The sequence below is a fragment of the Acartia tonsa genome, chromosome 14 (assembly GCF_053477335.1).
Source record: "Acartia tonsa isolate MP-2025a chromosome 14, ASM5347733v1, whole genome shotgun sequence".
Lineage (NCBI taxonomy): Eukaryota > Metazoa > Arthropoda > Copepoda > Calanoida > Acartiidae > Acartia > Acartia tonsa.
The window spans coordinates 40827895-40844193 of record NC_137273.1 but is presented as its reverse complement, the minus strand read 5'-3'; the positions used below and the strand labels follow the sequence as shown (position 1 = coordinate 40844193).

The following is a 16299-nucleotide window of genomic DNA, read 5'->3' as shown; positions in this document are numbered from 1 at the left end:
TTTATGTGAAATGATCTTAAAAGAAAAAATATTACAAGTTATATATTAGGCTTGTGAAGGGAACCAAAATGGGTTCTGTAAAGAATAAGTATTCATTATTCAACTAATTTTATTGTTCATACCTAAGCACAAAAATTCTACAAAACTGTTTAGACTTTTAAAGCAGATTTTAAAAAGATTTTGTTTCTTTAAGTATGATTTTGAAAAGCAAAAGTTCGTGTATATTAACTACCAAATGATTTTGCAGAATTAAAATACCTCGAAAAATGTATTTTTTATGGTTCACGTTTACTTAAAAAATGTTATTTCTCAGATTCTCATATGAAATAATGCATTAAAGTAAAGAACACAACATGTAATATTATTATGATAATGTTTAAAATATTCCTTATTATTATTTTAAAAAGATTATCGCAAAAAATCAAGATATTTGTTTAAATTTGTAAGCAAATCAAAGATTTTCTTTCATTCCGGAGGCAGAGATTTTTAACAATTCATGTACAAAAATTTTCCTTTCACTCCGGGAGCTGGGATTCTTATTAATCCACGCGTAAAGATTTTTTTTCTTCACTCCGAGAGCAGAGATTCGTAGTAATGTACGTACCTAGCGATTTCGGACAATTTTAAACCTTGAGAAAATACTTTTAGCAATTATTTTCCTAGGCACATATATTCTTTAAACATGAACGAAAAAACTCTATTTCTATGTTTAAGCATTTATAATAATGAACACGATGTATGATATTATTAAAATATTGATTATTATTTTATATGAATATCACAGAATTAATTTAAGATAAACTATGCATATTTTAAATTAACTCTACCTTCATTTTTATCGCATATGTTAAAATTGAAGCAGTATTTTTTAAAAAAGAAATGGGTAACATTTCTTAAGATTTATAAGTAACGCAAATTTGATACAATTTCGTTTAAACTTTCAAATCGATGCAAGATTTTTTCATTTGAAATGCAAAACTTAAGTTTTTTATACGTTTTTGCAAGTTTTTTCAATGATTTAAGTCTTTCCGGGACCAGGGATTTTTTTCGCGGAAATTTTCCTAGGTACCTGCGCAGATATAAACATTTTTATCCTTGTTGGATTGAAATTTGATATGATAAGAAATTAACAAAATGAGAGTTTTACATCATTTAAATATTTCTTTATGATTTATTATAATCACATAAATAATTTAATATAACATGTATATTAAAATTATTACTATTTACCTTTGAACTGATGTATCTAAAGAAAAAATGCAGATTTTTTTCGCCTTGAATTAAGTAGATTCTTTGAGTATCGAAGAATTAAGCTTAATAAGACCGCTCTACGGTGTATCTTAGCTCTGTTTCCTCGGCCAGACATACCGCAGAACGGCAAAACTAAAGCATAAGATAATTTATTTAATTTTGATTTGCTTTGATTGATGATTTTGAAGTTTCTTTGAATTATTTCATGATTCTTTTTATTTTAATTTGATTAAACATCACTAATTATGTTTGTTCAGTTGATGTAGCCCTGCGCCAGAAATCCTGTTAGAAATTATGCAGTATCAAAAGTTGTGATGGAAAGTCATAACGTCCGACAGGATAGCTGGAACATGGCAATTATTAATATTTGATGGATTTGTTAGTTTGTATCTTGAGGGATTCATTCTGACTGAGGCCCCAAATTGCCTTAATTATGACTGTTTGAATATGTATAAGTTGCTTTCTTCTTAAAACAGAGAGAAATTGCAAATTCAGCATTTAGAGAAGTTCTTTTCTTATATTGAGCTTTTGTTTTATTTTGGTAAATTTAATTTGCATATTTCAATTGCAATTTTAATTTTACGCAATTTTGATTCACGAAGATTTAAAATTATGAGATTTTAATTTTCCGAAGTTTGATGATTTTTTTACAGTCATATTTTATTTAGATTTAAGTATCTATTTTATTAAAACATGTTTAGATTTAAGGATCTTACTTATCTTATCTGAAAATGTTTAGATGTAAGCAAGTATTTTTCCGTCGGAGAAAAATTCTAATTATTGAGAAGTTTTTTATGCAATTTTACTTTTCTTTTCTAGCAAAAAGATTTAGTAGAAAAAATGTCATTATTTAATCTTTCTTTCTTTTGATGAAAAAAGTTTGAGTTGATTATTTAATTATTGATGCGATTTTTAGTTTAAAAATCATTTACCTATTTTATTATGTAGGTACCTAATTGAAGTTTAGGTACTATTGATTATTAATTCATGTATTCGCAATTACATGGTCTGTAATTCTAATTTTATCTGAGATTATGAGGCCATGATATAATGAGATGTGTGAGTGGTAAATGTGCAATTCATGAATGTTGAATGCTTTTCCCATTCCTTATTCCTATCCTTATGTGGTAGTGGAGTCGGTTTGAGTTATTGTGGTGTTCGCAAGTTACCATAATTAACTTTAGGCCTTATGGCCATCATATTTAAAATCTTGTAATTTATGCGTTATGAGATTGTGATTTTGTGGACACTGTCTGCACGCATGATGCTAATATGAGGTAATGTGTTCGATTCCCAGTGACTAGACGGGTGTGTTTCGGTATGTATTTCTTGTATTCCCTGGCAAGTTCGAACCCATTAATCCCTTTTTCCTTACACCAAATTTCCCAGAGAATGAGTGTGTTACGCGGCATTCCTAACTATCTCCGCGCGTCTCGTGGCTTGTAAACGAACAAAAAAGACGCGCACTTTTCCTTTGATTAGTCCCACGTGAGGAGCTACGTGAATGAAAATAATGTATTGCTTGAATATACATGCGCTCTGATGTGTGGAATATCTCAAATAAGCCTTCTGCTTAGTTTGACATCATAATGTGGTAAGAATTTATCTTTAATTCTTAATAATAAGCGTAGAATGGTACAATTAATGAAGAAATTTAAATCATTAAATTTTCAATAAATAGACCATTTAACTGCTAAGTTTTATCATACGAATATTTTCCTTAATTTTATTGATCATTTGAATCTAAAATTATCAATTTCTGATGCGATTTAATATGTTTCGTGCCAATTTAAAGTTTTTTAGAAATTTTATATTTTTAATTAAATTGAAATCACGCAACCTCGATCTTACAAAAATAATAATCTTTAATTTTATGTAATTAATTCTTATATTTTTGTTTTAGACTTACTGTTTTCATGGTAATAAATACACATTTGTAAACTTCACATGTTGGTCATTCGGAGGGCTTGAGATTAAGATTTCGAGAACGGCTAGGATTGCGTTCCGAAACAAACTTTCTAGCTGGCATTATATCAACATAATAAAACTAACCGATCTATATAATAGATGTATTTACAGACAACTACCTCCCTTCATTTTCAAAGACCTCTTTTGTCTGCTTCTAAATTATTTTCTGCTACTTGGCTGTGTTAATATAAGCGACAACATTGGTTGATTTTCAATGACCCAATAGAAAGGTTGCGCAAGTTAGTTGCAATGGGGAGATACAGTTATTTAACCCTTTCTCCCTCTAGTGTTTTACTCTAATATAATACTACTAGTGTTGTTATTATGCAAGGAGGAAGGGGACATTGGACTGTAAATTATACTGGTACCCAAAGTTATATTTTATTCGTTGGCTAAAAAACTCTGGGTACTTTGATTGGTTGTTTCTAAACTAGTATTGTCAAAACTTTTCAAACAATAATTTTGATCTACAGATGGGGTAATTTAGTTTTTCCTTATGACAACAAACGAAGATGAAATTTTAAAGAATCTAAAATAATCATTATAGTAGTAACAGGAGGTGTGTGTGTGTGTGTTTGACTATCTGTGACTGTGCGAAGGATCTAGCAACCGCTGAACTGATATGGTTCTCCTTTAGAGTGAAGCTTTTTCTAGGTGCAGGAAAGGTTTATGACTAATATGGAGAAGCATAAGATTATCTCAATATTCTGATTTTTAGAATAATGATTCCTAGGATAACAAATGTCTTAATTATTTACGTAAAAAGGTTAAATCTGAATTTTAAAAATTGCCGTCTAACATAAAAAGTGTACATTTAAATTAAGTCAATACTATTTCAACATAATATCTTCTCAAAATATGTCAAATTTATACAAAAAAAAAACTTTAGAATATCTTAGAAGGAAAAATAAGAGCAAGAAGAAAAAATATTTATGATACAAATAACAAATGTACAATTTTATAAGCGAATTATCTGTATAATCAGGTCCTGAAAATATAAGTATGTCTTTAAACAATTTACAGCAGTTCATTAAACAATTTTGTTATATTTATAAATTTTTATTCTGCTTATTAAGTTCTGATGAAAGTGTGTTAGTTTAAATTTATTAGGGAAATGATTTTTACTTTTTAGGGTCAATTTATTTACCAAACAATTAAAAATACTTGTTTGATTTAAGGAAAATCTACTTAAAAATAAGTAATAATTGAATAGTTAATATACAGTGTGTTTTTTTAATGAGAACTTTTTTGAAAGCAATTTTACCCCACTTATAGTTATCAGAATTTAATGATTAATGACTTATTTTCTTTGTTTTTTTAACCATTTTTATTTCAGTTTTTATTAAAAAAGTACAGTAAAATAAAAAATTTAAAACTTCAACATCTAAAAATGGCTTTAGCGCATTTTTCTCATGCTCAAATCTTCTACCCTTTGCAAGAATGGCTGCAAAACGCTTCAAAGTTGAGATACAGAGTTAAAAATTAATACAGATACTTTTGGGGACATGTACTAGAACATATCAAAGGTTGAAGGCCATATTTTAACCAGGGAGGGAGTACTGGCCCCCTAAAGTCGATTACTGAAAATCAAATTTTTTTCTTGCAAAGATTTGAGCTTAAGAATAATGCGCTAAAACCATTTTTAGATGTTGACACCTAAGTTTTGAATTTTTGATTTTACTGTACTTTTTAAATAGAACTGAAATATCTTTTTGATGTTCTATAAATGGTTATAAAAAAACAAAGAAAATAAGCCATTAATCATTAAATTCTGGGTGGGGTAAAATTGCTTTAAAAAAAGTTCTCATAAAAAAAACACACTGTATTTATCGCCCCGGACCCACAAAAGTTACAGAGATCTTAAAGAACAAACAGACTGACAGACAGACATTAGATGTCATCTATTACAGGGATCTCAAGGGATAAGACAATAAGTGATTATTTGCTGTACACCTCCAATTATGAAAAACAAAATTATCCCTTCTGTTGGTTGCTAATTTCGTCAATACTGGTTTGAACTAGAATACACTGATAGTACCCAAAGTTTTTAGGCCAACAAAGAATTAAAAGTAGTCTAAAAGTTTGGGTACCAGTGTAATTTATATTCCAATGTCTCCTCCCTACTTTCATTATCATTATGGAGTGAAATTTGAAATGACAGATAAATCTAATTAAAAATGAATTGTATATAGTAATTAAAACATATATGTATGTTTATATGAACAAGGATGACAGCATCAATAAAAGCGAAGCTCTGATATCAAACGGTAGAAGAAACGAACGAATTAAAACTTTTGGATTTCAAAACTTGATAATCAGAATATTTATTTAAGAGTATAAACAAAATTGTGACGAAGCCTAATCTGTACCACTTTTGATTCCTTTGACGTCATAGTCTCTTTTTTAGGGGTTTTCTTTCCCACTTCTCCTCTCATCTCCTTCATTTTAGAACCTAGTAAAAGTGTCTGACTCTGATTATGACGTAAAAAAATTAGCCAATGAGAGGCCAGTAACACTGTAATTGACCAATGCAGGTAAAATTTATAGTGGCCTCTCATTGGCTAATTTTTTTACGTCATAATCAGAGTCAAACACTTTTACAAGGTTCCTTATTTTATGATGTCACAGGAATTAAAAGTGGTGCAAAAGTGGTACAGATTGGGCTTCGCTCAAAATTGTTGCAACTTTTAACAAGGATTCTGTTTATGGACATACTTACATTTTGTACATTTTTTTATAGAGATGATTGGCTTAAATTATTTTAACTTGTTGTCCTAAGAATCATTGTTCCAAAAATCAGATTAATAGGATAAAAATATCATACTAAAATTTGTCAAAAAGTTAAAAATCAACATGGAGGTACGGACTTTCTGTTAACGGTTATAGAGTTTCTACGCTTTCCTAACCGTATCTAATTGTTATAGGACAATTCACACATTTCTAAATTTACTGTGACTTATACAGGTAAGGCCGTACATACAGACCCAAATTATAGAAAAGCTTTGCTTTTAAAAAGAGATAGTTTGACAATCACACTTCTACGGAAATAGGGAGATTTAAATAAAGTTATAATATTATTCAAACTAGTGCCCAAAGTTTTATGATCGGGTATTCTTATTTGTTGGCCTAAAACGGTTTGAAGCTTTTATTAAATTTTGATTGGTTGGTTCATTTAGTTGAGTGTCTAAACGTTTAAACAAATAATTGGTTACTTTGTCAATCATGAATGGGGATATACATCAATTTATTGTCCATTGTCTTATTCCAGGTTGAGGTTTTAGGTACTAAAATTATTGGTGGAACAGTTTGGACATTAAAAATTTGTTTAAATTAACATTTTGAAGCAAACAAGTGTTAGAACGTGTTCCTAAACTTTGTAAGCCATGTTTTCCAAGTATTTAACCATCAATGACCTAACTTATTTTAAACTATAGGTTTTTAAATGCATAACCCCTGCGGGGGGCTTATTTTAATATCTATATCTTAACCTAACCTTACCTGTATAGAAATCCCTAATTAAATTAATATTATAACACTCCTGCGTTTGTTCACTCCGACGTTTGGGTCTCCTGCGTTTGTCCTGGAAACATTTCACGTATTTAACCATCCTTTAATTTGTGTGTTTATACGCTATTTTGGCATGTAGACTGATTTGATAGGATAGCTTCAAATATAGCTAGATGTACAGGGATTTTAAGGGATATGACAATGGATAATAAATTGATTTGCATCCCACTATTAAAAAAGAATGTTACCTTTTCTATAGATTAAAATTATTGGTTGAAAAGTTTGGACACTACTAAACAGAAACCAACTAATCAAAATTCAGTTAAGTACCCAAAGTTTTCGAATAAGATAACGCGGTTATAAAACTTTGGGTACCAGTGTAATTTACAATCAAATTTCCCCTTAAACTAGTGTCTAAATCAATAATTTCAATCTACAGAAGGATAATTTTTATTTATCATCATTGGAGATGTAGATCAATTTATCGTCCATTGTCTAATCCCTGGGTATTTAAGAAGGATTGGGTGTAACAGCAAGGACTAAAGTAGCCAAGAGAAACTCGTAATGTTAGAAATGGGTCGCTTTCACATTAAGTACCTTGTTGAGCACATTCATATATCCCCAACATTATGATTATTTTTTGAATAAGTCCTTTAAGATAAAGTAACAGGTTGTGTGTCTGTCTGTACCGAAGGATCTTGCTAACCGCTGAATCGATCGGGTCTCCTTAATAGGGTAGCTCTCATAGGTCTCGAGAAGGTTTATAACTATTTTGGGGAGGGTACCACCACCCTCCTCAGAGAAATCGACAGAAATAAAAAATGCCGCCTTTACAATTAGCTAAAAACAAAACTAACACCATCTATCGGCGAAAAAAAGTTTTGGTAAATAGCTGATATTTAATTAGATTGAAATGAAACAATTTTACGTGTCCCTAGAGGCCTCTAGGGGCGAAATCGCTAGCTAAAAATAAGGGAGGAGTGGAAATTGATTATTTGCTATTTAGTTATATTTTTGATATTGCACTTAAATGTATTTATCCCCCCCCCCCCCCCACCCCCGTCTCAATTTTTTTTTTCGTGAGGGAGGGAAGAACTGTAATCCCCTCCCTAAAAATATTGGATATCTATAACCTCACCATATGTTCAAATAATAAATTTTAAAAAAATGACTGTCCTTTTGAAATTTAGAAAGGAAATTGAAAAAGAAATTGTCGCGTGCAATTTTGCAAAAGTCAGGGACACTGGACTTAGACTCAGGGAAAAAAAGCCCTATATCATTTACTAGCGGATACGCCTCCTAGAGGCCTCTAGGGGCACTTGAGGAGGGGGTGTCGAATTTGATAACCCAATTTCTTATTTTAGATTTTAAAAGAAGTTAAAAAGAAATTTTTGGGGGGTAGTGGTACCCTCCCTCAAAATAGTTATAAACCTTCCCGGGACCTATGAAAAGCTACCAGGTTAAGGAGAACCCTATCGGTTCAGTGGTTAGCAAGAACCTTTGTTACAGACAGACACACAGACAAACACACATCCTGATACTTTATTATAAGGATAGGAGTCAAGAAAATCACATTTCCCCCAAAATGATTATGTAAATCATGTTTCCCCCATAGCGTTACAAACTTTTGGACTGACAGACAGAAAAGTTAATAATAGAGAAGTTTTAATTGTTGTCATTTTAACTAAACTTATTATATCAATTGTTTGTTTATTACAATGTTTATTCCTATCTTTACTTGCCTTAATAAAATGAATCAAAATATAATTTAGACAGATTATATCTTTATATTTCCTTCTTTTTTTTTTCTCTCTCTCTCTCTCTCTCTCTCTCTCTCTCTCTCTCTCTCTCTCTCTCTCTCTCTCTCTCTCTCTCTCTCTCTCTCTCTCTCTCTCTCTCTCTCTCTCTCTCTCTCTCTTTCTCTCGCACATTATCTATCAAGAAACAGTGATAGATTTTGTGAAGTTGTTTTTTGTTCCCTTTCTTCTATGCACTTTCATCTCGGTCCAGCAATTTGTGAGATCTTAAGCTCCAGATAGACAGACACAAAGATTAAAAGACATCATGTTTCTTTTATAAAAGGGTATTCAGTATTAAATTTTCTTTTGATTAACACTTGCACTCTATTATTCGATTACTTCCCTCATAAAAGAGGACTTTAAGGGGAGTGGGGAGGGGTGATAAACCTGCAAAGAACCTTTAAACAGCCTAAAACTTCCCTTAGACGAAATTGTGAAAATAGTGTATTATGATTTACTAATCTAAACATGTGACAATAGTGGGACAAACAAACAAAGTGAATTACAGAGCAGATGTTCAGTTATAATAAAAAATGGCAAGGACAGATAAATCATAGAGGAAAAACCCAAAACCTTTATAAAAGTATTTTTTAAGGTAATCACAAAAAATTTAGCTGTATATCTTAATTAGCAGATGAGAAAATAACATTTCTCTTATAATATTACGGACGGATAGACACCCCGATTGACTGACCAGAGAGAATGAGGGGGGAAAATGGACTCTTTATTACACTAGTTCCCAAAGTTTTATAATAACGTTTTCTTATAAGTTGGCTTAACAACTTTAGAGAGTGAATTTTGATTGGTTGATTCACTAAGTTCAGTATTCAAACGTTTCAATTCAATAATTTTAATCTACAGAAGCGCTAATTTTGTTCATCATCATTGGGGATGTCCATCAATTTATTGGCCATTGTCTTATTCCTTTAGATCCCTGCTGACTAACGGACAGACAGACGGACAAAGTGAATTACAAAGTAGCTTCTCTACTACCAAACTTATCCTTATTATTCTATCTTGTATTCATTCGAAACCGATAATATCCGGTGGTTTAGAACCGGTTCTCATCCATACGAATTTTTTTTTGTCTAGCATCGTATTATATCCAGATTTCTACAAATATAAAAATGTTGAATCATAAGATTAAACCATTTTTTTAGCCCGTGTCTTCTGCATCTCGGGGCCAACAAAACTGGTTTTAATCTTATAATTGTAAATTTTATGTCCGCGGAAAGCTGTTTATAATACGATGAAGAGAAATAACTAATCTTTGTTTCTATCCTTGACAGCTTTCTCAACACCCACTCAAAATATTCAGGGATCTCAAGGGATAAGACAATAAAGGATAAAATTGAAACATATCCCCAATAATTGTAAACAAAATTACCCATTCTATAGATTAAACTTATTGGTTGAAAAGGTTGGAACCAACTAATCAAATTTCAATAACATTACGCACAAATAGATAAAACTTTGGGAACCGTCCAATAAAACTTTGGGTACCTTCCAATAAAACATTGGGTACCGTCCAATAAGACTTTGGGTACCGTCCAATAAAACTTTGGGTACCGTTCAACGTCCCCTTCCTCCCTGACATTATCAGAGACAAAGAATTTTATAGCAAGGTGTTCAAATAAAAATTTGAACATTGTATTAACAAGGGCAATTTTGGCCATAGGAAGCAAAACAATAATCCGTAAATAAAAGTAACATGATCATTGTCTGTCTGTGTGTGAGAATCAAAAAGATTTCTGTAATTGCTTAAAAAACTCCAATTGAAATTCGATTCAACTCCCCCAAGGTACCCTAGAGGCTTCTAGGGGCTAAGCCACCAGTGACTAATAAAACAAATTAGGACATGCATTTCTAAACTGTTAAATTCAACATTATATTTAATTATTTATAGTCATCCTAATTTAAGAATAAGTAAGATATTTTTAGTTGTCTGTTGAATAAGTTTTCCGTTTTAGGGAAGCTTACTTTAGGCCAGTTTTTTTTTTTCATATAGTCTTTAAATAGTTTAAGCTTTTTGACTGTTAATAAAGCAATAAAAATGACATTCAATTTAGATAGATTATTTAATGTAACTGAATTGATGTTGAATATCAAAGAAGATACAATAATTTTGACATATGCGCACATGATATAATTTTCTAAAGAGTAGCTCTTCATCGAAAAAGTAAATGTTCTAATTAAAAGAAATTAAAGTTGTTTTAACTGTCTTAATTTGATTTTTGCATTACATTTGTTGTTCAATTACAATTTAATTTATTTGAAATTAATCAATTGCATTTGTACAAGTTGTATCATCCCTTAATAACTTGACAAGAAAATTTTCAGTATACTTAAAACAATTATATAAAGGGGATTTCTATTTAGAGGGTTGAGGTAACCAAACTAAAATAATTTAAGGATTAAAAATCAACCCCACCCTAATAAAAAATTCTAAATCATCCAGAGATGAATCATACTTATATCAGGCGCAATTACCCGCTTTGGTCTAAGATAAAAATGTCAAAAGTCGACCCACCCTTATTGCCATATATCTGATAAATATAGGAAATCTATGTATATAATTTGTCTATGGACTGTATGATAGCCATATATCTGATAAATATAGGAAATCTATACAATAATTTGTCTATGGACTATATGATAGCCATATATCGGACAAATATGGCAAATACTCGTAATTATAAAAACTGGTCACCAAGCCACCAAACTATCTAATCCAAGGATATTTTTACTCATAGGTCTGTCTTTTAGAACTCGGTTGGGAGGGAGGGGACATTGGATTAGTAATTACACAAGTACCCAAAGTTTTAGAATTCAATTTAGACAGAAAAAAATAGGTGTTTTTTTAAGGGCCATTTTTCTTGGAAGAAAGGAAGAACTTTCATTTAAAAAAGTTATAAACCTTCTCTGGACCTATGATAAGCTACATTGTAAAGGAAAACCATAACGATTCAGTGGTTAGCGAGATCCTTCCGTACAAACGGACATGACATTCAACTTTTATTTATTTCCTGACGTTTAAGTACAATAAATAATGTTATTAATATAAACATCGCCATAAATAAACTTAATTTCTATTTAAAATATATAAATTATAAACATTGATAAATAAAACTTGTTTTAAATTTAAATGGCTTGCCACCACAATACTCTAATTTGTTTAAATAACTAAATTATAATGCCAGCAGATTCTCCTCTAGAGGCCTTAAGGAGCACTTGGGGTGAGATAGGGAGGGGGGGGGGGATAAAGTAAGTAATAAAATGAATAATGGGGGGGGGGGTATATAGCGATTGGGAGGTTGGCGGTACTATTCCTAAATAGTTATAAACCTTCCCTGAACCTTACCTTCATTGGGTATAAATTACAATTTCTTATTATTATAGAGTTGCTACACTTTCCTAATTGTACCTTACTGTTACAAGAATTACCATGCTAGAGTTGATTAACTTTCTAAATTGTCGAAGTTCGAAATAGATGGAACAATTCAAACATCCCTATATTGACGATAGGAGCTTTCCTTTACGGACGTAAGTGCTGACCTAATTATAGTAAAGCTTGTTGTGGAATAGTTGTGCTACAAAGCCAGAATCTCAAACATACTTGGTCAGAAAGATTTAGTTTAAAGACGGACGTACGACCAGACATAACCTAGATGTGTAGAGTAGCTTCGCTACAAATGAATGATGACGGACTCACTTGAAAGCCAGAATCTCGAACATTCTTGATTCTTGGTCGGATAGGTTCAGTTTGCTTAAATCAATTTCACTCCTAAAAATATATATTATTATTTCATCTTAAGCCTCTAGGGGCAAATGACGCAATGAGAGCAGGGGGGTGGTCTTATTTTCAAAACTTTATTTATACTATTGATGATTATATATCTATCTATCTAATCTGTCTTACTTTTGTCTAGCTGTTAGGTTGTCTCTCGGTCTTAATAATTATTTGTACATCAGCAAATTTGTATAAAACGACCAAGCTAATATTGCTTGATTCACTTCTACAAGAGACAAAATGAATTAAAAATAATTGCAAAAATCTAAATATATCTTCAGAATAGCTTTTTTTAAAATAGGTAGAAAAAAAACATTGTACATCAGTCTATATGAAGCAGCCGTTAGTGCCTAATAAAAAATGACGTCATACAACATAAATGACCAATGATAAGCCAGTACACATTTAACCTTTGGTCAATTACAATTTATACTGACCTATCAATGAGTTATTTAAGCAAACAAAATGTAGCATAAATGGATATTTAAATCCCAAGGTATTAAATGATCGAGCGATAGCTTCAGTATGGCCGGTTCTAATCCACCGGATATTAATCGGTTTCGAAGCAATACCTAGAATATAGATTTTTTTTTCATCTCATACTTTTTTCCCACGTTTAACAAAATATGAAATTAAATGGTTCTCACGTTCCAAAAAATTTCTTACGGGTCAAAAAAATGAAATTAAATGAAAATCATATGTATCATTTAAATCAAAATAAATGGTTCCCACGTTCGGAAAATATTCACACGCTTTAAATTCTTGAATAAACCTAATTAAATGGATATTAAAACAAACCCATTATCGCGTTTTTTGCAATGGAATGAGTTATTTGTATGACGTCATTTATTATATTTCACTATAAGCTGTTAATATTTATGTCTATCTATTTGTCGTATTATCTATGTGCCTGATTTAAACAAAAATTACCTTGAGAAAACCTTATGCAGAATGAATTTTTTCTGTGATCTGCTGGCGGTCAACCCGCCATGGATTCCCCAGTTGGACAAATTCGCAAATAAATCCTCTACCTCACTCTGCATCAGCGGTCAATTTCATTATTTGTCAAATTCTCAATTTTTCAAACCAGACCCAAAAAGTTGGGGTTTACATTATACTAGCGGCTGGGCCCCTAGCTTCTAGGGACCGTTCCCCAAGGGGTAATAAATTGCTTTAAATCAAACCACTTTTTTGTATTTTAGATTGAAAAAGAAAAAATAATTTTGAGGGAGATTTTTTTTTTTTGGGGGGGGGGGGTGGTTAGTTGATCTACCCCCTTTTTAAATTGTATCTTTAAAAAGAAACAATATAATTTTTTTTTGGGGGGGGGGCTGGGGTTAAAAAAAGGTTAAAACCATCACAGGACCAGTAGGTATATTTTCTGAGCCTCTTATAGGTACAGCGAAGGTAACCACCGAACCTATTGGCTCTACTCTACAGATGGAGAACAATATCGGTCCAGCGGTTATAGATTTTTCTGTACAACACACAGAAAGAATGATTGCTCAAAACTTTGGTTACTTTCATTGATTTATTGTTTGTTGATTCCAAACTTTTCAACAAATAATCTATCGTTTATTGTCTTATCCCTTAAGATCCCTGACGTTTAACCAATGATTTTTTATATAAATTTTCTTCAAAAGTACAACCTAAAATTTTTTCAAGGAAAGTGAAAAATCCTTTGACAAATGAATGAAAAAAATTCCTCAAAGCGACGGATTTCCTTTTGTGGATTATCATTGTTATGATCCTGACAACTCAGATCTGAACATCTTCTCTCTCCAGCATCCTTCCGTTGGCCAAGAAAATCCTGAAAATTGTAAAAAAAAAAATTTGAGTGGTTCTACAAAAAATGCTAATATTATTTACAATTTTAGTATTAGAGGCATAGAAAATCATGAAAAGTTCAAAATATTTTTAGCGGGCACTACAAAAAATGCGATTTTAAAAAGTTTATGAGGGTCTACAATGAAAGATTATATTAGGATATTACATATTAAATGTTTTTAGAGGAGTTCTCCAAAAAATGCGAATATTTTTATATGTAAGTGGCTAAAAATTCCTGGAAATATTTTTTAAAGTGGTTCTCCCAAAAATGCTATTTTTTTTAATAATAGTTTGAAATAAGATATTATCTTTTAGATGTCTTTAAAGATAAAGACCACTTTTTTTAATCAAGGAAAATTTTAAACATATATTGACACAGAATTCCTTGGATATATATATTTTTAAAAGCTGGTATGTAATTGTCAGTTTACTTGAATCATTAACAAAAAGTGATTTAAATAAAAAAAAAGACAACAGCTTTTAGGTATATTGAGATTTAAACAGTATATTTACTATATACTATTGAATAAAGTTGTAAGATTTTTTGTAAGAAGCTTAGGATCTTGCTAACCCCTGAACTAATATGGTTCTCCTTTAAAGTGAATCTTCTTCTAGGCCCAATAAGGTTTATAACAATTTTGGGGAAGTTTATATCTACCCTCCCAAAAGAAGTACCCCGATAACAAATACCCCCCTACCTTTTCTATCTTAAAAGTGAAGAGGTACCTCCCCCAATTTTCCCCTTAGAGGCCTCAAGGGACATAGCAGCCAATATGCATATACTTATATATCAAGACAGCAAAAAAAAATTTTTTAAATCCTTAATTACTTTAATATCTGTTAGTATTTTGCATGTTAATTATCATTATGTGTTGCTACATATGTTGTATGGTTGTATTTTTTGGGTGTATACTTTTTGGAATTTTATTGAAAATCAGATAAATGAATTAAAACAAGCCTATTAAACGCTGAACTCTGAAGACATGAATAATGCATAGAATCTGACTCAGTTGACATTTATTTGAATTGAAATGGGCACAAATAATTGCATGTGCTATTTCCCACTCAATTTCTGCACAATATCTCTTAGGTTTAAAATGATACTAATTATCCCAAGCCAATAGAAAGATTGTTCCGGTATGGCTTCAAATTTCTGCTGGATTCTGAGCCATATTGAAAAAAAAACATGAATTGTATCATACTAAAAATAATTTATTTTAAAATAAAATAAAATCATAATTCTATTATTGTTTTATCAAATTAATATTAGCAGAAAGCAATAAAGCAATGTTTTCAATTATCTATGCTAAAAGGCAAAACCAAAAAAATGATCTTACTGCCTCATTGGAAGAAATCTAATTGCTTTTAAGAGGCTAGGAATAAAGTTTGTTTGCTTGTATGTGGTGAAATGAAATTAAATAGAAAAATAAATAGTTTTATGTTTGTAAAAACAGTTTTAAGGAATTAATTTTGACAAAAAATGTTTCTAAAATTTTAATGAAATGTTTTAAAATTGTGAATTGTGCATGTTTTTAGTCTTTTTATACTACAAGGATATTGTTAATTCCTCCCTCATTCTAAAACTACTCCTGCTTCTATATGAGCCAATTCTGTTTGCTCACAGTGACACAAAAATAACAAGAGTTTTATATACTACAATGTGTATTAAAAAATCTTTCATCATTTTTGTTGACTTAGGCCATCCTAGTCAATTTCCTTAGGTAAACCTATTATGACTTTTATGAACAAGCTGCCGCTAAAACTAAAAAAAAATTTTCTCCTTAAATCAACCACATTATAAATATATGAGACATTGATGTTTTGGACTTCCTGTTTAAAGTTGTTTTAATCTACAAAAATCTATGAATATTGTACAATTAAAATAAAACTCATGTACTGAGTTTTTCTCCCAAGTTTCCTTTCAGAACTTGATATTATTTTTTAGCAAATTTTGTAGCACCTCATTTTTATATTTGAAGGAGGTGGGCGTTTAGGTAGGAATAGGATAGTTTAGTATTAAAGCAACTATTGCAGTTACACAGACAAGGATATCTAAATTACAAAATATTTAAAAGTAATTAAAAACAAGCATGTTTATATGGGAAAGATAATTTCCTAAATTTTATCAACTATCAGGTATCTGATAGAGAGGGTACT

General features: G+C 30.8%; 1 protein-coding gene across 1 annotated transcript in view; it reads right to left on the bottom strand.

Moving 5' to 3' along the window:
* The window catches only part of LOC145306007 (uncharacterized), a 48503-nt gene that overhangs the window by 13142 nt on the left and 19062 nt on the right, over window positions 1-16299 (bottom strand). The window contains exons 5-7 of the mRNA XM_080147940.1: window positions 14023-14125; window positions 13246-13354; window positions 12238-12309 (exon numbers count right to left, since the gene is read on the bottom strand). Coding sequence (XP_080004066.1) covers window positions 12238-12309; window positions 13246-13354; window positions 14023-14125 — 284 coding nt within the window. The remainder of the gene's footprint in view (window positions 1-12237; window positions 12310-13245; window positions 13355-14022; window positions 14126-16299) is intronic.